A 20229-nucleotide genomic window follows, 5' to 3' on the forward strand; every position below is an offset into this window, starting at 1 on the left:
TTAAATTTATTGTAATATGCATGTTCATTCTCCCGAAGTAGTTTTGGACACTATTGCTTCATAAAACACACACACACACACACACACACAGAAAATTAGTGCAGACAGGACAGAGGCACTGCCATACACAGGGTGGCAGCACTGAGAGCAAATACGTGCAAACAGCAGAACACTTGGAAGGGCCAGTGCAGGCACACAAGTGTGCCTGAAACCTGATTATGAAAACACTTCTTAGACACACGGGCATTATGGTTTTAATTAAGAAATTCCTTTTAATTCTGGCAGAGGTATCATGCCTTTTAGAAAAGCTCTTATGAGTCAGCCCCTGAATATGATCAACTGCCCTTCTCTGAAAAGAAATTGCTTTCTCTTCCTCTTCCTGCACTGGCTGATGGTAGGTGAGATGAGTATGATGAAACTGAAGCACCACGTCAGGACCAACGCTTAAGCACACCGATTCGATCTCTAGTATATATTTTTTGCTGTTTTTGCTTCCCATTTATTTAAACTAAATATCAAAACCAAAAGCAGTTCATCCATTTCTCCTATCTCCCACTCCTTGCGTCTGGTAACCACCAATCTGCTCTATGTATCTGTGAGCGTGGGTTTTTTAAAAATTAGTTTATTTATTAGATCCCACATAGGAGAGATCATATGGTGTGCACCTATCTCTGACTTATTTCACACAGACCTCTGAGGTCCATCCATTTTGTCATCAATGGCAAGATTTCATTCTCTTTTATGGATGAATTAATATATATCTCACGCATGCACATGTATGCCACATCTTCCTTATCCCTTCATTCACTGATGGACATTTAAATTGTTTCCATATCCTGCCAATCACAAATAATGCTGCAATGAACATGGGGATCCATATACCTTTTCAAGTCACTGTTTTTGTTTTCTTTGGATAAATACCCAGAAGTAGAATTGTTGGATCATACAATATTTCTATTTTTAATATTTTGAGGAAACTCTATACTGTTTTTTCTATAGCGGCTGCACCAGTTTACACCACCAACAGTTCACAAGGGTTCCCTTTTCTCCATATCCTCACCAACACTTGTTATTTCTAGCTTTTTTTTTTTTAAACAGCCATCCTAACAGCTGTGAGGTATTATCTCACTGTGGTTTTGATTTGCATTTCCCTAACGATTAATTATGTTGAGTGTCTTTTCATGAACCTGTTTGCCATCTGCATGTTTTCTTGGGAAAAATGTTTACTCAGATCTGTCCATTTTTAATTGGATTTTTTTTTCTTTGCTCTTGAGTTATATGACTTCCTTATATACTTTGAATATTAGTCCCTAATCAGATATATGATGTGCAAATATTTTCTCCCATTCAGTAGGTTGTCTGTTAATTTTGTTGATGATTTCCTTTGCCACGGAGAAAGTTTTAGTTTGATGTAATGTCACTTTTCGATTTTTGCCTTTATTGCTTTTGCTTTTGGTGTCAGATTAAAAATAATTATTGCCAAGACATGTGTCAAGGAGCTTATTGCCTATGTTTGCTTCTAGGAGTTTTATGTTTTCAGGTCTTATGTTCAAGTCTTTAATCCATTTTGAGTTAACTTTTGTGTATAGTTTAAGATTGTGGTCTAGTTCCATTCTCTTGCATATGGCTTCCAGTTTTCTCAACATGAATTATTGAAGAGACTGTCCTTTCCCCACTGTATACTCTTGGCTCCCTTGTCATGCATTAATTGACCGAAAATGCGTAGGTTTATTTCTGAGTTCTCTATTCTGGCCCATTGATCTGTGTGTTTGTTTTTATTCTGATACCATACTATTCTCTTACTATAGCTTTGTATAGTTTGAAACTAAGGAAGTGTGAAGCCTCCAGCTTGGTTTTCTTTCACAAGATTCCTTTGGGTACTCCAAGTCTTTTATGGTTTCATATAAATTTTAAGATTGTTTGTTCTCTTTCTCTGAGAAATGCCTTTGGAATTTTGATAGTGATTGCAATGAATCTGTAGATTGCTTTGGGAAATATGGACATTTAAACAACGTTAACTCTTCTAATCCATGAGCACAGGATATCTTTCAATTTATTTGTGACTTCTTTAATTTCTTTCATGAATGTCTTAACAATTTTCAGAATACGGTCTTCAACAATTTTAAGTGGGATGGTTTCCTTAATTTCTCTTTTGGATAGTTTATTATTAACATATAGAAATGTAACGTATAGATTTTTTTATATTGATTTTGTATCTTGCAACTTTACTGAATTCATTTACTAGTTCTAACAGGTGTTTTTTTTGGGGGGGGGGGTCAGGGGAGTCTTTAGGGTTTTCTATATAAAGTATCATGCCATCTGCAAATAGTGACAATTTCATTTCTTCCTTTCCCGTTTGGATGTCTTCTATTTCTTTTTGTTGCCTAACTGGGCTGGCCAGGACTTCCAATTCTGTGTTGAATAAAAGTGGTCAAAGTAGGTATCCCTCTTTCCTCCTGACTATCAAGGAAAAGGTTCTCACCTTTGAGTGAGAAAAGGTTCTCACCACTGAGTATGATGTTAGCTCTGAGCTTCCCCATACGGTCATAACTATGTTCAGGTACATTCCCTCTTTACTTGATTTGTTGAAAGTTTTCTTTTTATCATAAATATTAAATCTTGTTAAATGCCTATTCTATATCTATTGAAATGATCATATAATTTTTATCCTTCAATCTGTTAACGTGACATATCACACTGATTTGTGGATGTTGAACCATCCTTGCATCCCTGGAATAAATACCATTTAATCATGGTGTACAGTCCTTTTAATGTATTATTGAATTCGGTTGGCTAATGCTTTTTTGAGCATTTTTGCATCTATGTTCATGAAAGAGGCATGCCTGCTTATTCAGTTGCTCAGTTGTGTCTGACTCTTTTGTGACCCCATGTACTGTAGCCCACCAGGCTCCTCTCTCCATGGAATTTTCCAGGCAAGAATACTGGAGTGGGTTGCTGTTTCCTACTCCAGGGGATCTTCCCAACCCAGGGATCAAACACATGTCTCCTGAGTCTCCCACATCGGTAGGTGGATTCTTTACCGCTGAGCCACCTGGGAAGCCCATTCATCAAAGATACTGGCCTATGAGGTTCTTTACTTGCGGCATCCTGTCTGGTTCTGGTATCAGGGTAATGCTGGCCTTGTAAAATAAGTTTGGAAGAGTTCCCTCCTCTTCTATTTTTTGGAAGAGTTTGAGAAGGATTGAAATTGCAAGCATACCTCAAAGATATTGCAGGATTGGTTCCAGACCACTGCAATATAGCAAATATTGCAAAAAGCAAGTCATATGATTTTTTTTTGTTTTCCCAGTACATATAAAATTTACGTTCACACTATCCTGTAGTCTATTAAGTGTGCAACAGAATGTCTTAAAAAACAATGTAATTAAAAAATACTTTATTGCTAAACAATACTGATCATTATCTAAGCCTTCAATGAGTTGTAATTTTTTTTGCAATAGTAACATCAAAGATCATTGATGACAGATCACCATAACAAATACAGTAATGATGAAAAAGTTTGAAATATTCTGAGAACTACCAAAATGTGACACGGAAGTGAACACAATGCTGTTGGAAAAAATGGCAACAACAGACTTGCCTGATTCAGGATTGTCACAAACCTTTAATTTGTGAGAAACACAATACCTATAGAGCGCAACAAGATGAGGCATGCCTGTAAGTCTTTAATGTTTGGTAGCATTCACCAGTGAAGGCATCTGGTTGATCCCAGACTTTTGATTGTTGGGAAGTCTTGATTACTGATTCAATCTCCTTACCAGTAACTCATTTGTTCCGATCTTCTATTTTGTCATGATTCGGTCTTGGTAGGTTGCTATGTTTCTAGAAATTTGTCCATTTTTAGGTTGCAAATTTGTCAGTGTGTAGCTGCTCATAGCTGTCTCTTAGGATGCTTTGTATTTTTGTGGTATTAGGTGTACTATCTCTTTCATTTCTTATTTTATTTTAGTCCTCTTTTTTGGAGGGATGAGTCTAGCTTAAGGTTGTCAATTTATTTACCTTTTCAAAGAACCAGCTTCACTGATTTTTTCTATGATCTTTTTAGTCTCTATTTCATTTTTTTCTCTAATCTTTCATGTTCCCTTCCTTTCTTTTTCTAGTTCCTTGAGCTCTTTTTCTAGTTCCTAAAATATCTCTAAAAGTTAGGTTGTTTCTTTGAACATGAAGATATAACATCTATGAATATTCATGTACCCAACATAGGAGCCCCTAAATATATAAGGCAAACACAGGGAGAAATACACAGCAATACAATAATAGAACAGAACTTTAAAACCCAACTTACACCAATGGTTAGATAATCCAGAAAGAAAATAAGGAAATATCAGCCTTAAATGACACATTAGATCAGGTACACTTAATGCATATTTGCAGAACATTCTACCCAAAAGCAACAGAATACACATTCTTCTCAAGTGCACATGAAGCATTTTTCCAAGACAGACCATATGTTAGGTCACAAAACAAGTCCCAATAAATTTAAGAGAACTGAAATCACATCAAGTATCTTTCCTGAACCACAAAGGTATGAAACTAGCAGACAATTACATGAAGAAAACCAGAAAACTTCCAAACATGTGGAGATAAAACAAAATGCTACTGAACAACCACAGGGTCAAAGAAGACATCCAAAGAGAAATTAAAAAACAAAAACCCTTGAGATAAATGAAAATGAAAATGGAACATACCAAAATTGATGGGATGCAGCAAAAGCAGTTCTGAGAGGTAAGTTCATAGCGATAAAGCCTAACTCCAGAAAGAAGAAAAGTTTCTAGCATATATTTAAAAAGATAACCTTTTAGCTATGATTAAGAGTATTTCATGATAGGAACTTCTTTTAAGAATAACATGATCTAGGGAACAGAAATTCTTATTAAATAGAAGCAGCTAAAGTTTTAAAATAACTATCTTAAATAGATTATAATGTCCAAAAAAAAAGGGGTTTTAAGGAAAACACTGTTATACTAATAAAAAAAAATAAAAAAGCCTAAAATATCCCTAAAGTATCAAATGCTTTAATGAGTAAAATTTCAAATGCAATGAATATGCAACTGATAAGAGATATAAGCAACACTAAACCATTCATCTCCACCTTTCTTTGAAAAATAAGTATAATAATTGAATGTTATAATTATTGAAATAATTTTGCCCACATATTTAAAAAATACATTTTCATTACTATCAAAGGATAGATGTTTAGGAACGTCTGTAAACTACCAGACTTTCACATGTGTTCACTTTTACTCACAAACTTTTGAGGCATACAGAAACAGATTCGGGTACAATAACAACTTTCAATTAAAATTCCCTATATTTCAGCAGTACATCAAATTATCTAGTTAAATATTTAAAACCATCATTCTATGTCTAATTAAAACAATTACTTGATAGTTTATTTTCATTTTGATTTGGGTAAGTGATTATGATAATATATTTTACCTGTAATATCTTTTAAGATGTGATGTCCACCAAATTATAACTAAGGGATACCTGTCTTATTCAGTTTTCTTATAAGAAAGCTAAAGCAACTTATATTAAAAGCTAAACCTGATATGTGTACTCTACACAGGGCATAGTTAAATCAGTTATTTATTGCATGACAGTAGCTCTGAGAATGCTCAAACTTTATGAAGCAGAAAAAGAAAACTATAAAATATCACTAACTGCTGTTAGAGGTATGCCTTATACCCATGGGCAGTTTGTTTGAGCCATTTTAAACTATTCCAAATAAGAACTACTAAGACTGCTTCTACCACTCATAGTATAATTAACTTTTTATTATATATCTAGTTCTATTTTACTGCTGAGACACTGTGTATTTGAATAGTAATTTTAGGCAAAATTCTATTAATATTAGAAGAGGAATATAATTGACATTGAAAACTTACCCAATTAAATTACTTTAGACAATAACAAATGAGAAAAACACATGAAAAATATTTTCTCAGTTTTATTCAGAAAACAATTTTAGAAGAAGGGGAGCAAATTCATGTTTGAGATATAGTTTATAATCAGATATGATAATCATATTAACATTTACATTTAAGGTTATAATAGATCTTATCTAAACATATAAAGTGACAACTCTCCCATAAACTGCAAATTTAGAGCAAATTTAGTTTTAAAGTAAAGGAGCTAGTTTCTCTTCCTTGGAATGGAACAGTTAAAGAAATTAAATTTAGGAAATGCACATAATAGTTTTAAAAAGGTAATGTACCCTTATATAAAATAGTATTTTCATTTCATTGTCTAAAGTTGATAAAAATAAGACCTATTAGTGTAACTGTTTTAGAATATGATGAAAACTGATGTGGGCTCTATGTAATTCCAGCATTAAGGCAATACAAGGAAATAAAATCAAGTTATTGAGAAAATCTACTAGTCTAAAATTCAACTGATGCCATTTTGAACCTGCACATTTGAACTACCTCAAACTTTCAGGTTCAATTTCTTAAAATTCTTCTGATTAAGAACAATTCAGTCAACTTTTTACTAAAATATCTTCAAGTAGAAAAAAACTGATTAAAACATTTTTCTAATTCTGCCTATTAGTCAAAGGGACTAAATTCCTCATTCTCCGACTTCTAGCTGAACAGTCTCCAAAAATATATCTCAAAACTCAAGGCTCTAATGTCAAACTATTGATTTAAAAGATAAAATTTTTCAAAAAATCAGATGGCAGCCTTGTAGTTGTAGCATTTCATCTGACAATTAACATTTCCATATTCAGAAATAAAAGATAGGATACCATAAATAATCAATAAACAATGTGCAATTCCAACATTGGTTTGACACAATAACTCAAATATTTAATATCTGAAAGCCTAAAATGAGTCTCTGATTCTCAAAAAAAGGTAGGGCTCAAGGCTCTGCAATAACAGATAACCACAGTCTGCTGAGACCCTTGAAGAAACGATGCCTCCTTTACCCTCAAAATATTTTCTAATATTAAAAGAAAATTCCACTCTTGAACACAATACTGTAATAGATCTAGATTCTCCTTCAGAAAATCAATTGCTAATTAATAAATGGGGAAGAAAATTTCTTTAACTGTCAGCTTACCCCTAAAAACACTTCAGAAGTCAAAAAGTTTGTGAGTGTTCTTATCTTTACCTTGTGAAAAGCTTTTAAAATGTTACTGAGTCTGGAAGAAATGACTTAAATTGTCCTAAAAAAAAGTCCACAAAGTACACTGTTCTTAAACCAAGGTTTTAAATTTTATTTCATTAACTTAATGGGAAGTTTTAAAGTTTCTGATGAAGAATTAAGAAAATAATTTTCAACAGTTTCTAAAATTTTTCAGAACACTTCACTTAGGTACACATTTGAAATAATCTTTACTCTTTTAAAAAAATAACAAAAAATCATTTTTCCTTATTTAAAAATAGAGTATTCCAAATAATCTCTACACATTATTCTTAGAGTTTAATTTAGTTTACTACAAGTCTAAAGATATGGAGGAAAAATTGGGGAGGAATCTATTTTTAAAAGGTTACCATAAACCAGCAGTTTGTATTAAAAATACTCTCTTACAGATTTCCCCAGTTATCACTCTCATTTTGGGGGAGTAAATTTACTATTATTTGCTTTATAGTTAGTTATTCTGTATTCACAGAAGTCAAAATTTTAAATTTACCACGATTACATCTGATATTCTCATATACCTAGTTCTTTCCCCATTAATTTTGGACATTTCCCCATTAAATTTGGACACTTAGGTTCTTATAATACACTTTTCCTTACAATTTTTTTTTAAGAAAAAAAAAACATCTAAAAGAACATTTTTACTTTCTAACACATTCATATTTCTAGGTTTTCTATGTATTTAGATTAGGAAAAAGTTTTCACTTAAAAAAAACACAGGGAAACACTTCAAGCAAATTGCTCCTCCTATTAACCTAGGATACAACTGCCTAAATTCATTCCTTCTACATAGGCATACCCATTTCTTGGGTTGCCATCTCAAATTCCCCCCACACACTGTGGTTAGTTTTAATGCCATGTCCCTGCAGTAACTCTGTTTACAAGACATCCAGGGACTTTTCAATACCAACAATTTTAATGCAGTATCACGCCACTTCACTTTTTAAAAATGAGATATTGTTTTCTAAAACTGGGATTTTGTTCTCTGATAAGCATTTAAAAAAAAAAGAACAAAAACCTTAACACTTGAACAACACACACCAGTGCACACACAAAATCATAAAGCAAAAATACCAAAGCACCCTTGGTAGTTCCTCATCACCATATCCTTGTCAATACCACCCTGGAGGGAGGAGGCAGAGACAGGTGGACACCCAGGGTAGAATGTAAGCTACTGGGCACTAGGCCAAGCGACTCAAAACTAAAAATCAAATTATGCCCCTGCAATAACGGCTACTAGGCTTTCATACATGAGTATTTCTCACAACTCCAAATGTTAATAACTACACATCAACACTTCCAGAAAATGTTACAATGTAAAATTGTGCATTTAATTTCTCAAATTAAATTTGCTAATGAGATATAAAAGTTGCCCTGTTATAAAAGAAATGTAACACAGTAGATGTCAGGTTCAGGCTTTTTCAAAAAAAGAAAAAAATTAGGTACTGAAATACACACAAAAGTAAAAATTAGTTACCTCCAAGTGGTCTTATTATAAAATGGAAAAGACTTCCCCTGCATGAATTCTAAAATCATAGTTAACTTTCAGTTCATCAATTCACTGTACCCTGCCCTCACATTTAACTTATTTGTAAATACTTTTCCAAGGCTACCTAAACACTTACTAATTGGTTAAATATGCTGCCTACATTAATTCCTGTTACAATTAAAGAAATTAAGGGTCAATTTTTGCTCCTCTGCAGTGTCTGATATATTTTCAAAGTATTTGATGTTTCAGATAAGGTGTTCATCAGGTTTTTAAAACAGTTAAAAAATGGCTCAAGGGACAACTGTTAGCCTTTTTACCTTGAACACATTCACTATCCTGGACTTTGTTGAACACATTCAGTTGTTCTTGCCTTCTTCTGAAACTCTTCCTTTACTCAAATAACTTATCTAAAGAATCTAAGATGTTATCAATATAAAGAGGAAAATTTCTATTTATTTCCTATACATTTGGAAACACATCAAAAAGAACAAGTATTCCAGATTGTGTAAGTAAAGTTACTCAGTAAAACTTTTTTCTTGGGTGTGTGTCTGTGTGTATATATGTGTAACAGGTAACTTTTCAGACATTAATTTTCCAAAGAACAAGATTCTAAATAAAAAACATTAAAACATTCCTGGAAGGAACCAATATTTTGATTACACAGCTCAAGGGGCAAATGATTATCAAAACAAATCTTCAAAGACAGCTATAGATACACGTTTTAGTTCTCAAGCTTTTCAAATCTCAAAGACAGCAGCATTATATTTCATTCAGCAAATAACAATTTAATCCTTAGAAAGGAAAATTTCCAGAATACCAAACCAAAATGTATATAGTGACAACCAGTATTATATTAAAAACAAAGGAAAAAAAAGAACACCTTTGGATGATTTTAAAACACCAAGAGTACACTTACAACTTTGAAAATATACTGATAAAAACATATTCACTAATTTATTTAGCTATAAGATGTCTGTTTATTAAAATATTTAGATTGTAATAAATATGCAGATGTTGAATTTTATCAGAATTAGCCCATATTTATAAATCATCTTCCACAGCAGCTAAATTCCTTATAGAATGTCCAATAGCAAAATTAGACATATAAATTTCAAATAAGCATCTCCAGCTATGAGGCTTCTCTAATTCTACCTGAAATAAAGATTATGAGTATACAACAGCCTTAACTTATTTCTGTTAATTGGTACAATTTAACAGAAGCTTCAGGAAAAGGATGTTCAATAGGTAGTATTTCTTAGGCATTACAAAAGCTCAGTACAATCAATTCAAATGAGTAATTATGCTATGTCCCAGCTAAGTAAGACTCTCCAAGGAATTACAGGTTTTATACTTGTGTGCTCTGAGTGTATTTTCTGATTCAGACAAGTAGCCAGGTGTGTAAAACCCAAACATGAAGAAGGTTTCATACCACCTTTTGTGATATAGAAAAAAAAAAATCACAATACCAGCACTTTTATTTAGGATGACAATAAATTAATCATAATGTGAAGTGTCCAAGCAAACTGAATAACTCCATGGTCACATGTAACTGGAAGAAATACTTCTCCTTCACATTTACAGAAACTGAATTTATTGATGTTAGTAACGGGTTTGTCAAAGTGGCAACTATTCAAGATCTAAAAGTCTCACTTATTTTAAATCCATACTGAATTTGACTACTTATAGTCAATGTAACTTCCTCCAGCCAAACTACAATGAACATGTAAGATAAATTTCAAAGGTTTTATAAGTATTAATGGCACCATGAAATCTCTGCGAAGATTATTTGGGGGGGGGGAGTTTCCCTTCTCCACTGACAGTTTAATCACTTTCTAATCAATTTTGATTTAACAGTGGTTCATGGGATTAATTTTTTTAATGAGTTCTTAGAAAGTTGCAATTGCTTCCAAAATCAGAAACCACACTACACTGATGTAACTGCTACTATGGAGGTCTTTACAGAAAGGTGCAGGTAAGAGTTCAGATGTGAACACAGGTTAACGTACACCAGACTTCAAAATAATAATTTGTACAGTATGGCCAGAAAAAATATTCTATATAAGAAGTCTAAAAATCCAGTCCTTATATTAATCCATTTCTATAAATCATAAAAACAAAGGAAAATAGGCATCTATTCCAGAAACTTCATATACCTGTGGAAAACGGAACATAAGTAAATTCTATTCAAGGTGAACCTTAATGTCCAACAGAGTACAGCACACAACTTACATATTTTCAATTTTGAAAATATTGTGAAAATCTAAGCCATCAGAGTCAACAGTAGTTTATGATCAGTAAACATTTCCTGTTAAATAACACAAATAAATTCAACTTAAAAGATGCAAACCGGTAGGTCACAGGACTTTAAAACCTTTTCATTTCAGAGGCACAGAGTTACTGCACATGTATAGGATGGGGCTTTAAAATGGGTATGTGTAAACTTTTCCATGGTGTTGGTGTATGTGCTTTTTTTTTTTCCCTTAAAGAAATGCCTACTGCTTACAGAGTAAAAGAATCTCCACCACTCTGTCTGCAGTTTTCAACCAGAAGTCCTCAGTGTACCTTAAGCCAAATTGAATATTAGGTATTTTACAGCTTTTACAAAATGGCTGTAAAATCATGTTATGGGCATACACAGCTCTTTGATCTCACTGCACAGAATTCATAACTGTTCAATAATGCTATACCATTACACCACACACCTTAAACTATTTTCATTTTTCCACAATTCCTTCCAAAATCAGCTTCCAGAGCACAGCAATGTAACATGCAAAGTTCCTGGGAGGGCTTGTTACACAAAAGAACAGCTTGGAAACAAACTGATCTACACAATATCCATCTTCTGTTGAGCATGCTTTAGCCCTCCTTTCCCTCCATCACTGCTAAAGGTGGGTGCGTTTGAGTCATGGAAAGAGGAGGCTCTTCCATCACCACACCCTCCCAGCACCTCTGCTGCTGGTCCTCACGCAGGGCTTCTGTGTAGGTGATGAAAAATCATAAGAAAAGAGAAGCTGTCCCTTTAAAATGCCCTGCTCTGTCCCACATCCCACGTGGAAACCAACATCAGCAGCACTTTCCCATTAACTTCACTGTGATGCAAGAGGCACCATCCTTTTCTATACATAAAACCAGAAAACCTCGGCTGGACATTCTATCCTGAGGATGAGCAGGTGAAGCAAACGTGTCAGGAGGCGAGTAGCTCAGTAACTCCGCACCCCACCCCAAAAGGTGCTCCAGTCTTGCACACCAGCCTCTGTGTGCACCACCACCTCTCTACCCCTCCTCTGTAGAGCCTAGTTTAAAGAAAGGAGGGAGCCACCAACAAAACCTGAAGCATAAATGCGACGAAAATGCAATTCAAAGCCGAAAGGGTTTATTCTTCCAATCACACATATTAACTCTATTAAGAAAATGGCATCACTTTTTTTTTTCCACCGGGGGGGGAGAAAAAAAAACCCGCAACGATCATTAAAACAGAGTTATAAAATAGCAAATATAGTGTTTATCTTATGTCAGATCAGCCCACATTACCAATAAGTTTAGCAGTTTCTGCACTACCACCTCCCCCCCCCTCCCCCTCCTTCTCGAGCATCGGATTTTCACGTTTTCTCATTGTCGGTTGAGTTATAAAAGGCTTTTGCCCTTCGAAAGTTTTGAAAAAATAAATAAATATTAACTCCTTGGTCCCTGCAAAGTCAAAATGGACTTCAGGGGAAAGGCGGTTCATCCTTTTACCTTGAGCGAGAAAAGGGGGAGCATCCCGGATTTTTTGGGATTTTTTTGCGATTTTTAAAAAATTTTTATTTGGTTATATGCCTGAGTTCTCCCTCCATTTTGGTTGTTTATGATACTGACAACAAGCTGTCCCTGGTCTGTGCAGATCTCCTGCTTTCATTTAGCACCCCCCTCCCCCCCCGCAGCCACACACCCGGGGCTCACACCTCCTCGCAGACCCCGCACCCCGACCCCGACTCGCCCACCTGAGGAAAGGGCGAAAACAAATGCATTTCTCCAAAAAAGAAAAACCTCTTTTGAAAAAAGGGGCAAAGTTCCCCCCAAGTCACTCCAAGTGCCCCCCAAATATTGCCGACTGCGGGTTTCCGCCAGGCCCTTTGGGGACCCACCTTCCCCCGGGATGTTTTGGTAGAAAATGCGGAGAGTTTACTCTCAAAACCGAATTTATATTAATTTTTCCCTTATTTTTCGGGTCTCTAATGTCTTCCGCTCTCGCTGCTGCCGCTGCCGCTGTCACAATATTCGCAGCACCAGAGAGGAGGCGGAGGAGGAGGAAAACTTTTCAAACTTTCCAGACCCTGAATAAAGGGGTTTTTTTTTTTCCCACCGACCTCACCTTCGGGTCTCCAGCCGCATCGCCCCCTGCCCTGTCAGAAGCGACTTCGGGAGTCCCCGCACCCCCGCCCGATTATTTTTATTTTATTTTTTATTATTATTTTTCTCTCTGGGGTCCTGAGCAGGGGCTGAGAGCAGCACAAACTTTTTCCTCCTCCTTTCGCCGCCGCGGCTCCTCTGCCCCCTCAGCGAGTCCCATAATTTAAATAACCCTGATATTTCTCCCGCTAAACGCCTCTCCGCCGCCCCGGACCCCGGGAGAACTCACCGCGGGGCTTTAACATCCTCCCTCCGGCCCGTCCGCCGCCTTTACACCGCCCGCGGAATTTCTAATAATTTTTTTCTCATATTTCGGGCTGGACGCGGCGGGCCTGGAAATTGTTTCCTTACGCCTCTTTCCAGCAGCCATTGTAGTGTATGCGCTGCCCCTGCAGCCCAACTTGCAGCTGCCGCCGCCGCCGCCGCCGCCGCCGCCGACGTCGCGCCCACCGCCGCCTCCCCCGGCCCGCTCGGCCACCGCCCCCGCCTCCCGCCGGCCCGCCCCCTGCCCCCGCCCGCCGCTGCGCCCGCCCTCCCCGCCCTTCCCCGCGCGCTCCTCCCCGGGGCCGGCCACTGGGTGCCACCGCCGCCGCAGCCTCGCGCTCCGATTGGCCCGCCGCGCCGCCCGTCAAGCCGAAGTGTTAAGAGGCGGGCCGCGGCGCGGGGGGCGCGGCGGGGCGGGGGCGGAGGCGGGGTCGCGAGCACCGCCCCGCCCACTCCTCTCGTCTCGGCCCTCCTCCCGCCGTCTGGGGGCGGGGCGAGGCCCGCCCGCCCCCACCGAGCCGGGCCCCGTTCGGCTGTCAGTCAGGCGGCGGGGCGCGCTCATTGGGTCGGCGGCCGCCGCGGAGCGGGGGCAGCACGTTGGGATGCGCGCTACTTAAGGCCCAGCTGCGTGAGCCATTGACGTGTTTGGAGCTGGAGACGGCCTGGACGCTGGCGGAGCGGCCGCCCGAGGTGAGTGGTTTCCCCGCCCCCCCCCCCCACTCCCCCCCCCCCGCCCCTCCGCCTTGCCCTCCGCCGCGGCTGCAGAGCTGCGGGAAGAGACTGGCGCGTCCCGGCCGCCGCGGGACCCGCAGTCGCGTCTCCGGCGTGAAGCCGCCTCCACCAGGCCTCGCCTAAGCGCGGGCCTCTTGCCGTTGCGCTTCCTCGTGGCAACGCGGGTCTCCTCGGGCCGGGGGTGAGGGAGGTGCCCCCTGCCTGGGCACCCCCAGCCCTTCCTTCACCCTTACTTCTCAGCCTTTGGAGCGTAATCGCCCTCCCAACCCCCTGCCCGTGCCCCCAGTTCCCTGCGTTTTCTTCGCCCCCTGCCTTCTTGGGTGCCGTCGAAAGTGAGAGCAAGGTGTGTTCACCTGCGCCCACCGCTCACGAGGTTGGACGGGCAGCTGTCGGGAGGCCGCGGGCCTAGGGCTCGCCTCGCTCCGGGATCTCCTCTCGCCTTCCCCGCCCCCTCCGCAAGGCCACCCCGACTTCCTGATCCGCCGCTTGCTCCTAGACATATGTTGAAGGCTCGAATGCCTCGCGGGACGCGTTGCGGATTCCCGACGGCTGCTCCTGCGGTGGGGAGGCCCGCAGCCCTGCCTGGGCTCGGATAGCCTGGAGCGCGGGCGGTGGCGGCGGCAGGGGGCCTTGGACGGGTCAGGAGCTTGCAAAGCTGCTCCGAGTGGGGACGTGGAACCACTGGATGGAAAGTCGAGAAATACTTTTTAAAGCATTTTGCCCTTTGCAAAAAGAGTTGAGCGCTCTTCCTCAAACGTGCTGTGCTTTTTTGCGCCCCCTCCCTCAAATCGTTGGTTTCTCTCCCACTATCCTCTGCGGACAGAGCTTAGGCACGTTTGTTTGTTACCTTTGGAGAGCAAGTAGATAAGGCCTCCCTAGCGGAACACCCGCTTTCAGCTCGGGTCCTCACTGTAAACTGACATTTCCTCTTCATTTCCAGTTATTACATGTGGATTCGTGCAGAGCAGGTGACAGTCGGAAATCCAAACTTAGATTGACTGGTATTTAGAACCCGGAAGGGAAAGGAAAGGAAAGGTGAATATACTCCTACAGCAAACTTGATTCAGTATATGTGATGTTACCTAGGTGGTGTGGTTTTTAAAGAATTTCTAACCGACGATGGTGATAAAAAGTAGAACACTTTCACGGAAGGGGGGCAACCTTAGTTCAGTCTGCGTCAGATCATTGTTGAGATTACATCCAAGGAGTGTGAACAGTGGAGCAGAGCTCTGTGCTCAGAACACAGGACACATGCAGACAAGAAAACCGTGAGTTCATTTTGTGGCCTCTGTGCGGGAGAGGAAGAAGCTTCTAGGTACAGTTGAACAGCATCTTGAAATTTTCTTCCTGTCAAGAGATTTCTGTTAGCTAGGTGTACTCATGTATTGTACAATACAATGAAGATCATAAAATAGAAGGATTGCTTACTGAAAGGACCCGGAATGATTAGACTTTTTTCTATCCTTCTTTGCAAAGTTTATCCCCTTTAGCTTGGACATACTGAGCTTGTAAAAGAGAAAGGGAACTAGTTGACTCATGATCCTAGAATACCTCCACTTTTCAGGAGCTTATGGGAGTCTGATTGTTTTTCCTGAATGTACTTTTATTTCTTTTAACATGGCTCATATTTTTTGATGGTCCCATCTTGGGGAGGGAAAGTAGAAACCACTTTGTGCAAAAGTTCAGAGCTCTGTCTAGTTATAACTGACTCAGTTTTTTATTCATTGGTGTTTCAGGTAGGTAATCCTACATTATTTGCTGTCTTCTTTGATCTTTAGGTAAAAGACAGTTAAGCTAGAGCAGGATTCAGGAGTAAGTTCCATAAAGTTAGCGCAGAGCATTTAAAAATATTTGTGGGTGGCTCGTTGATAATATGCCAACGTGTTGAAATAAAGAATTGCGTTTAATTAACAAGTAATTGAGTTTTTTAAAAAAAATTCTCTTTTAGTTCATTTCTATGATGGTGTCTTTGAAGATAACAGGCATACCAATTTCAGTTAGATTCATTAGAGAGGGCATTTGTCCTGGGAGTATGGGTGACGTACTTGTTATAAGAGTATATGATTTGACTTGGAATCCCTAATTGGCTCTTAAGAACTGTGATCATCTTTAATTGATAAAGGCTCCTCCAAGCTGTATGCCTATAGGGCTTTAGCCAGAAGATGAATGTGCCGCAGTGGTGTTCCCTCACTTCCTTTATCCCTGGAAGTATCAGTTAAATAGAAGATGCTTTTGGGAAGTTAAATTTCAGATTTCTTTTTTTTTAAACTTTTCAAAATGTCCACTGAGCAATAACTTTGGTGTGTGGTTTTTTTTGTTTTTTTTTTTTGGTACATTGGTCAACACAGGACAGGCCACAGAGTAGACATTCAGGTACTTTATAGTTGACTTGCTAAAGTTGGGTTGTACTAAATTATTCCACCCTTATTTTGTGTGCTAATCAGTGTATAATAAGGAAGTAATCATTAGAGTGCATGCTGTATTTTTGTCTTGTTAATACATTTAATTGCTTAGTCTATAGATATTGTTGTCTTTTAGTCCCTGAAAGTCAGTCTGACTCTGCGACCTCATAGACTATAATCTGCCAGGCTCCTCTGTCCATGGAATTCTCCAGGCAAGAATACTGGAGTGGGTTGTCAGTACCACCTCCAGGGGATCTTCCCAGCCCAGGGATAGAACTCTCGTCTACTGCATTGGCAGGCGGATTCTTCACCACTTTAGAAATAGGAGTAAACTAAAACTGAATTTTAGCAGAACTGTATTTTTCTCTGAACATTGTAGTTAGATTTCAGTAGAGGCACTTAAACAGTTTAAACAAGGTGTTTGTGCTGAGGCATGAGTCAGTGTAGAGGAGAATCACATCCAAGTCTTCATTCTGAAAATACAGAGAGCACGTGAGTTCCTCACTAGAAAATCTTTAGGCCAGAGTTAACTTTTCAGGTACTGTACTTGTGGAGTTGATGAGGCTTAACTGACTCCTGCATCATCCCCCGTCCCCCGTGTTCCCCTTCCCAACCTCTGCCTGCAGGGAGAAGACACTTAGGATGCCCATGGTGACACGGAGGCTGAGGGATCCTGACGTAAACCCTTGCTTGTCGGTAAGCTGGTTGGCTTTGAATTGTCACAAGTATTACGTTGGAAAAAGAAGCATCTTCTGATTTTGTGGGCATCAGTTTTCTTCAATTCTTGAATAAAGTTATTCCTATACAAGAAACATTCATGGCCTGTGTATCCTTATTTCACCAGAGCATTTTTAGATATTCATCATTTAGCTGACAAAGACTCATCTCTTTTAAGTTTCCCTAATTGGTAGAGCATACAAGATTTTAGTTGTCACTCTTAACCCTAGACAAGCATGTGCAACACTGAGGAAATTCTTGAGTCCGAACTTGCAAAGTTGGAAAAAGTAGGTATTTTTAAATGGTTACTGAAATTTGTTTTGATAACAATGATTTCATCATGTCCCTGAGACCACCTCGCTGAGAGTGAAGGGCTGATAACTGAATTAGAGTATTTAAAGCCTGAAGGTTTTCACAAGGGTATCATGTAAACAAAATGTTTTGTTGTTATAATAAGCTTTTGTTGGCATTTATTTGGTACAATTAGCAGTTCTTGTGGCATTGTCATCCTTCAATAAGGCAGCCATCGGACTGGTGCTATGAAAATTGTATTTCCTGACTCATATGCATTTTCCAAATATACACACTTGTTAAATATTTGGCGTGGAGTATTGGCTTTGTTCTCTACTTGAAATCTGTTTTCAGCAGCTTTCCTAAGTTGCTTTAGATGAACCAAGTTTCTCAGATCTGTGAAGCAAATTACTTGCCCTTAATTTAAAGTTTTCCTTCAGATGACTTCTCAGAATCATGCCTTTTACTCTGAAGTTTGTTATCCAGTCTGCTTCCAGTTCAGACAGCTAAACTTTAATTCCCAAATGGCAGCTACCCTCCTTTGAACTTGTAGCCCTGTGTAGCTTACTTCAGTTTTGAAGTGATATTAATAATACCTATTAAAATTACTGACATAATAGTGTATTTACTTGCGTAATGGAGTGAATGATAGCCAAACATACGTTGAGACGAATGTCATTGATTTACTTGTTGTAGACCAGTCATTAGCTATTTACTTAGGGTCTGGAAACCACCTTAACATCAAATGTTCAAGTCCAGGTGAGAACTTGGAGGAGTGGAGAGCTGCCCTCTGAGTCAGGAGATGGCATTTGGCTTCTGCTGTGCAGCAGTGAATTTCTTTTTTCTTTTGGCCCTGCTGTGCAGTCTTAGTTCCCCAACCAGGGATTAAATCCAGGCCCCTGGGAGTGAAAGTGCTGAGCCCTGGACCCTGGACCCACAGAAAGCTCCCTGCAGTCATGACTGAGCACATCGAAGTTGCCTTAGCCGCCTCGATAAATGGTTACTGACTGATCTCATTCAGTGCTTTGACTCAAATTCCTGTGAATCAGATACAGAAAAAACTGACCCCAACTATGAAGAGGCAGGTGTTGGCCTTGAGCATAACGGATGCTGGGATAGTTGGAAAGCTAAGTCCGTTTTGAAACTATCTCCAGTTATCTGCTTGGGGGATGCAGCTTCAGAAGTGTGTGTACCTTGTTTTTTAGATGCCACTCTGCCTCCTAAATGCTGCCTGTCTTACATGTTTAAGGAATCGGATGCGTCTACCAGATGCATGGCTGAAAACAACTATGACAAGGAGAGCTGTTCTTCTCACTTCTTGAAGTACAAGAACTGCCGGAAGTTCTGGGTAAGCTTGGCTTGGTCACCTCTGTCAGAACTCATCTGTTATGCATGAGTCTGAAGCCTGAGGTTTGTCAGAACCCACCACCCTTCCTTAGTGATGGCTGTGGGAAGCCCATCTTTCTGACCACATCCCCCGTGTGCCCTCAGGACCCTTGGGCACTCTCGTTGGGTGCCTCAACCCTTCCCACGTGTGAGGATTCAGCTCCAACTGAGGTGGGTCTTCCTACGTGGATCAGTATCTCACCATCATGTTAGTTTTCTAGAGGTGGATGGAATGGCGGGCTTGCCCTGTCACCACGCGTATCCAACTTCTTTTTCTGCCTCCTCCCCCACTGCTGCCCATGGTCCCCATTTTCTCATATATATTGTAATTTCTGCTTCTCTGAGCACCGGCTCCAATGGCTTCCTTTCCCTCTGCTCACTCACTTGTTGTGGTCACCTGTTGGCTCCTTTGGGCAGTTGTTCTGAATTGGTGGGCTGTGCTCCTGGGCTGGTAGTTCAACACTGTATCCCCATCCTAGTAACAGGGGTCATATTATTCCTGTGGGAATAATGGGGCTTCCCTGGGTCAGGAACATACCCTAGAGAAGGAAATGACAACCCACTCCAGTATTCTTGCCTAGGAAATCCCATGGACAGAGGAGCTTGGAGGGCTACAATCCATGGGGTTGCAAAGCAGTCAGACAGGACTTGGCATCTAAACTACCACCACCACCATGGGAATAATCACTTCTTTTTAATGGATGATAATCTCAAAACATTATCTGGAGTCCTAGAATTTATTTTCTGTTTTTTTTTTAACCTGCTCTTTTATGTTTCCTTTTAGAAGACGCAATACCCGATTACTGGCAGTTGATTGGCATTTAGTATATGACTGATTCTGGTTTCTTCTTTTTTGTACATACACACAGAACTCTGTCATGATCCAGAGAAGACAAAACGGAGTGAAGCCGCCCATGCCCACGGCAGCAGAGAGAGACGAGATCTTGGGAGGATTGGGGAAGATGCCCTATTGAGTGTTTGCATTAAAATTATTTATTTAACTTAGGAACAGATAAATATTTTTAATAAGTGGTTACTGCGTCTTCATAAGACTTTTCAGGCCTTACCCAGACAGATCTCGGATTCCTCAGGGAAAGCCCCGTGTCCTCCACTTCTGCTGTCAGTGCCGCAATGAGAGCGGGCCACCCCGGCTCTGCCACGTCCCCGACTTCAGAAGACTTGCTGAATGCAAGGGGGCCTTAGGAACAGCTCAGTGGAGAGTTGAGCTTTTCTGCCGGGTCTCGAGAGAAAGAAGAAAGATGCGAACAAGGGAGGGATTAAGGGGGTGAAAGGGAGGCAGTGTCTCCAAGGAAGAAGTGATGTGCGTGACAGCACGACGAGGGCGGGCTGGAGCCACATGTGGAGAGCAGTGTGTGGACTGTCCTGGAGGGGAGG

The 20229-nt window shown here is 39.9% G+C and overlaps 2 protein-coding genes across 4 annotated transcripts in view; one reads left to right on the forward strand and one right to left on the reverse strand.

The window, feature by feature from the left end:
• PLAG1 (PLAG1 zinc finger) overlaps nucleotides 1–13450 on the reverse strand; it is a 51934-nt gene extending 38484 nt beyond the window's left edge. For both annotated transcript variants that reach the window (XM_019974074.2, XM_019974073.2), the window contains exon 1: nucleotides 13272–13450. The gene's annotated coding sequence lies outside the window, so the exon portion shown is untranslated. The remainder of the gene's footprint in view (nucleotides 1–13271) is intronic.
• A 416-nt stretch (nucleotides 13451–13866) lies between these two features.
• Nucleotides 13867–19839, forward strand: CHCHD7 (coiled-coil-helix-coiled-coil-helix domain containing 7). Of its 2 annotated transcripts, XM_070802558.1 has the most exons (5): nucleotides 13978–13996; nucleotides 14979–15073; nucleotides 17067–17136; nucleotides 18698–18796; nucleotides 19704–19839. In XM_070802558.1, the coding sequence occupies exons 3-5, from the start codon at nucleotides 17083–17085 to the stop codon at nucleotides 19806–19808; spliced, it is 258 nt and encodes an 85-aa protein (XP_070658659.1). In that variant the 5' UTR covers nucleotides 13978–13996; nucleotides 14979–15073; nucleotides 17067–17082; the 3' UTR covers nucleotides 19809–19839. The 2 variants fall into 2 exon arrangements, with proteins under 2 accessions (XP_019829552.1, XP_070658659.1); XM_019973993.2 differs by lacking the exon at nucleotides 14979–15073 and having other exon boundaries at nucleotides 13867–13996.
• Nucleotides 19840–20229: the final 390 nt, after the last annotated feature.

Source organism: Bos indicus, chromosome 14 (genome assembly GCF_029378745.1).
Source record: "Bos indicus isolate NIAB-ARS_2022 breed Sahiwal x Tharparkar chromosome 14, NIAB-ARS_B.indTharparkar_mat_pri_1.0, whole genome shotgun sequence".
Classification (NCBI taxonomy): Eukaryota; Metazoa; Chordata; class Mammalia; order Artiodactyla; family Bovidae; genus Bos; species Bos indicus.

Bases quoted from the DNA above. Each gene is read 5' to 3' on its own strand.
- CHCHD7 (XM_019973993.2), top strand. From the start codon at position 17,083: ATGCCCATGGTGACACGGAGGCTGAGGGATCCTGACGTAAACCCTTGC. The intron at 17,137-18,697 runs GTAAGCTGGTTG...TACATGTTTAAG, and splicing joins ACGTAAACCCTTGCTTGTCG to GAATCGGATGCGTCTACCAG. The intron at 18,797-19,703 runs GTAAGCTTGGCT...ACATACACACAG, and splicing joins AGAACTGCCGGAAGTTCTGG to AACTCTGTCATGATCCAGAG.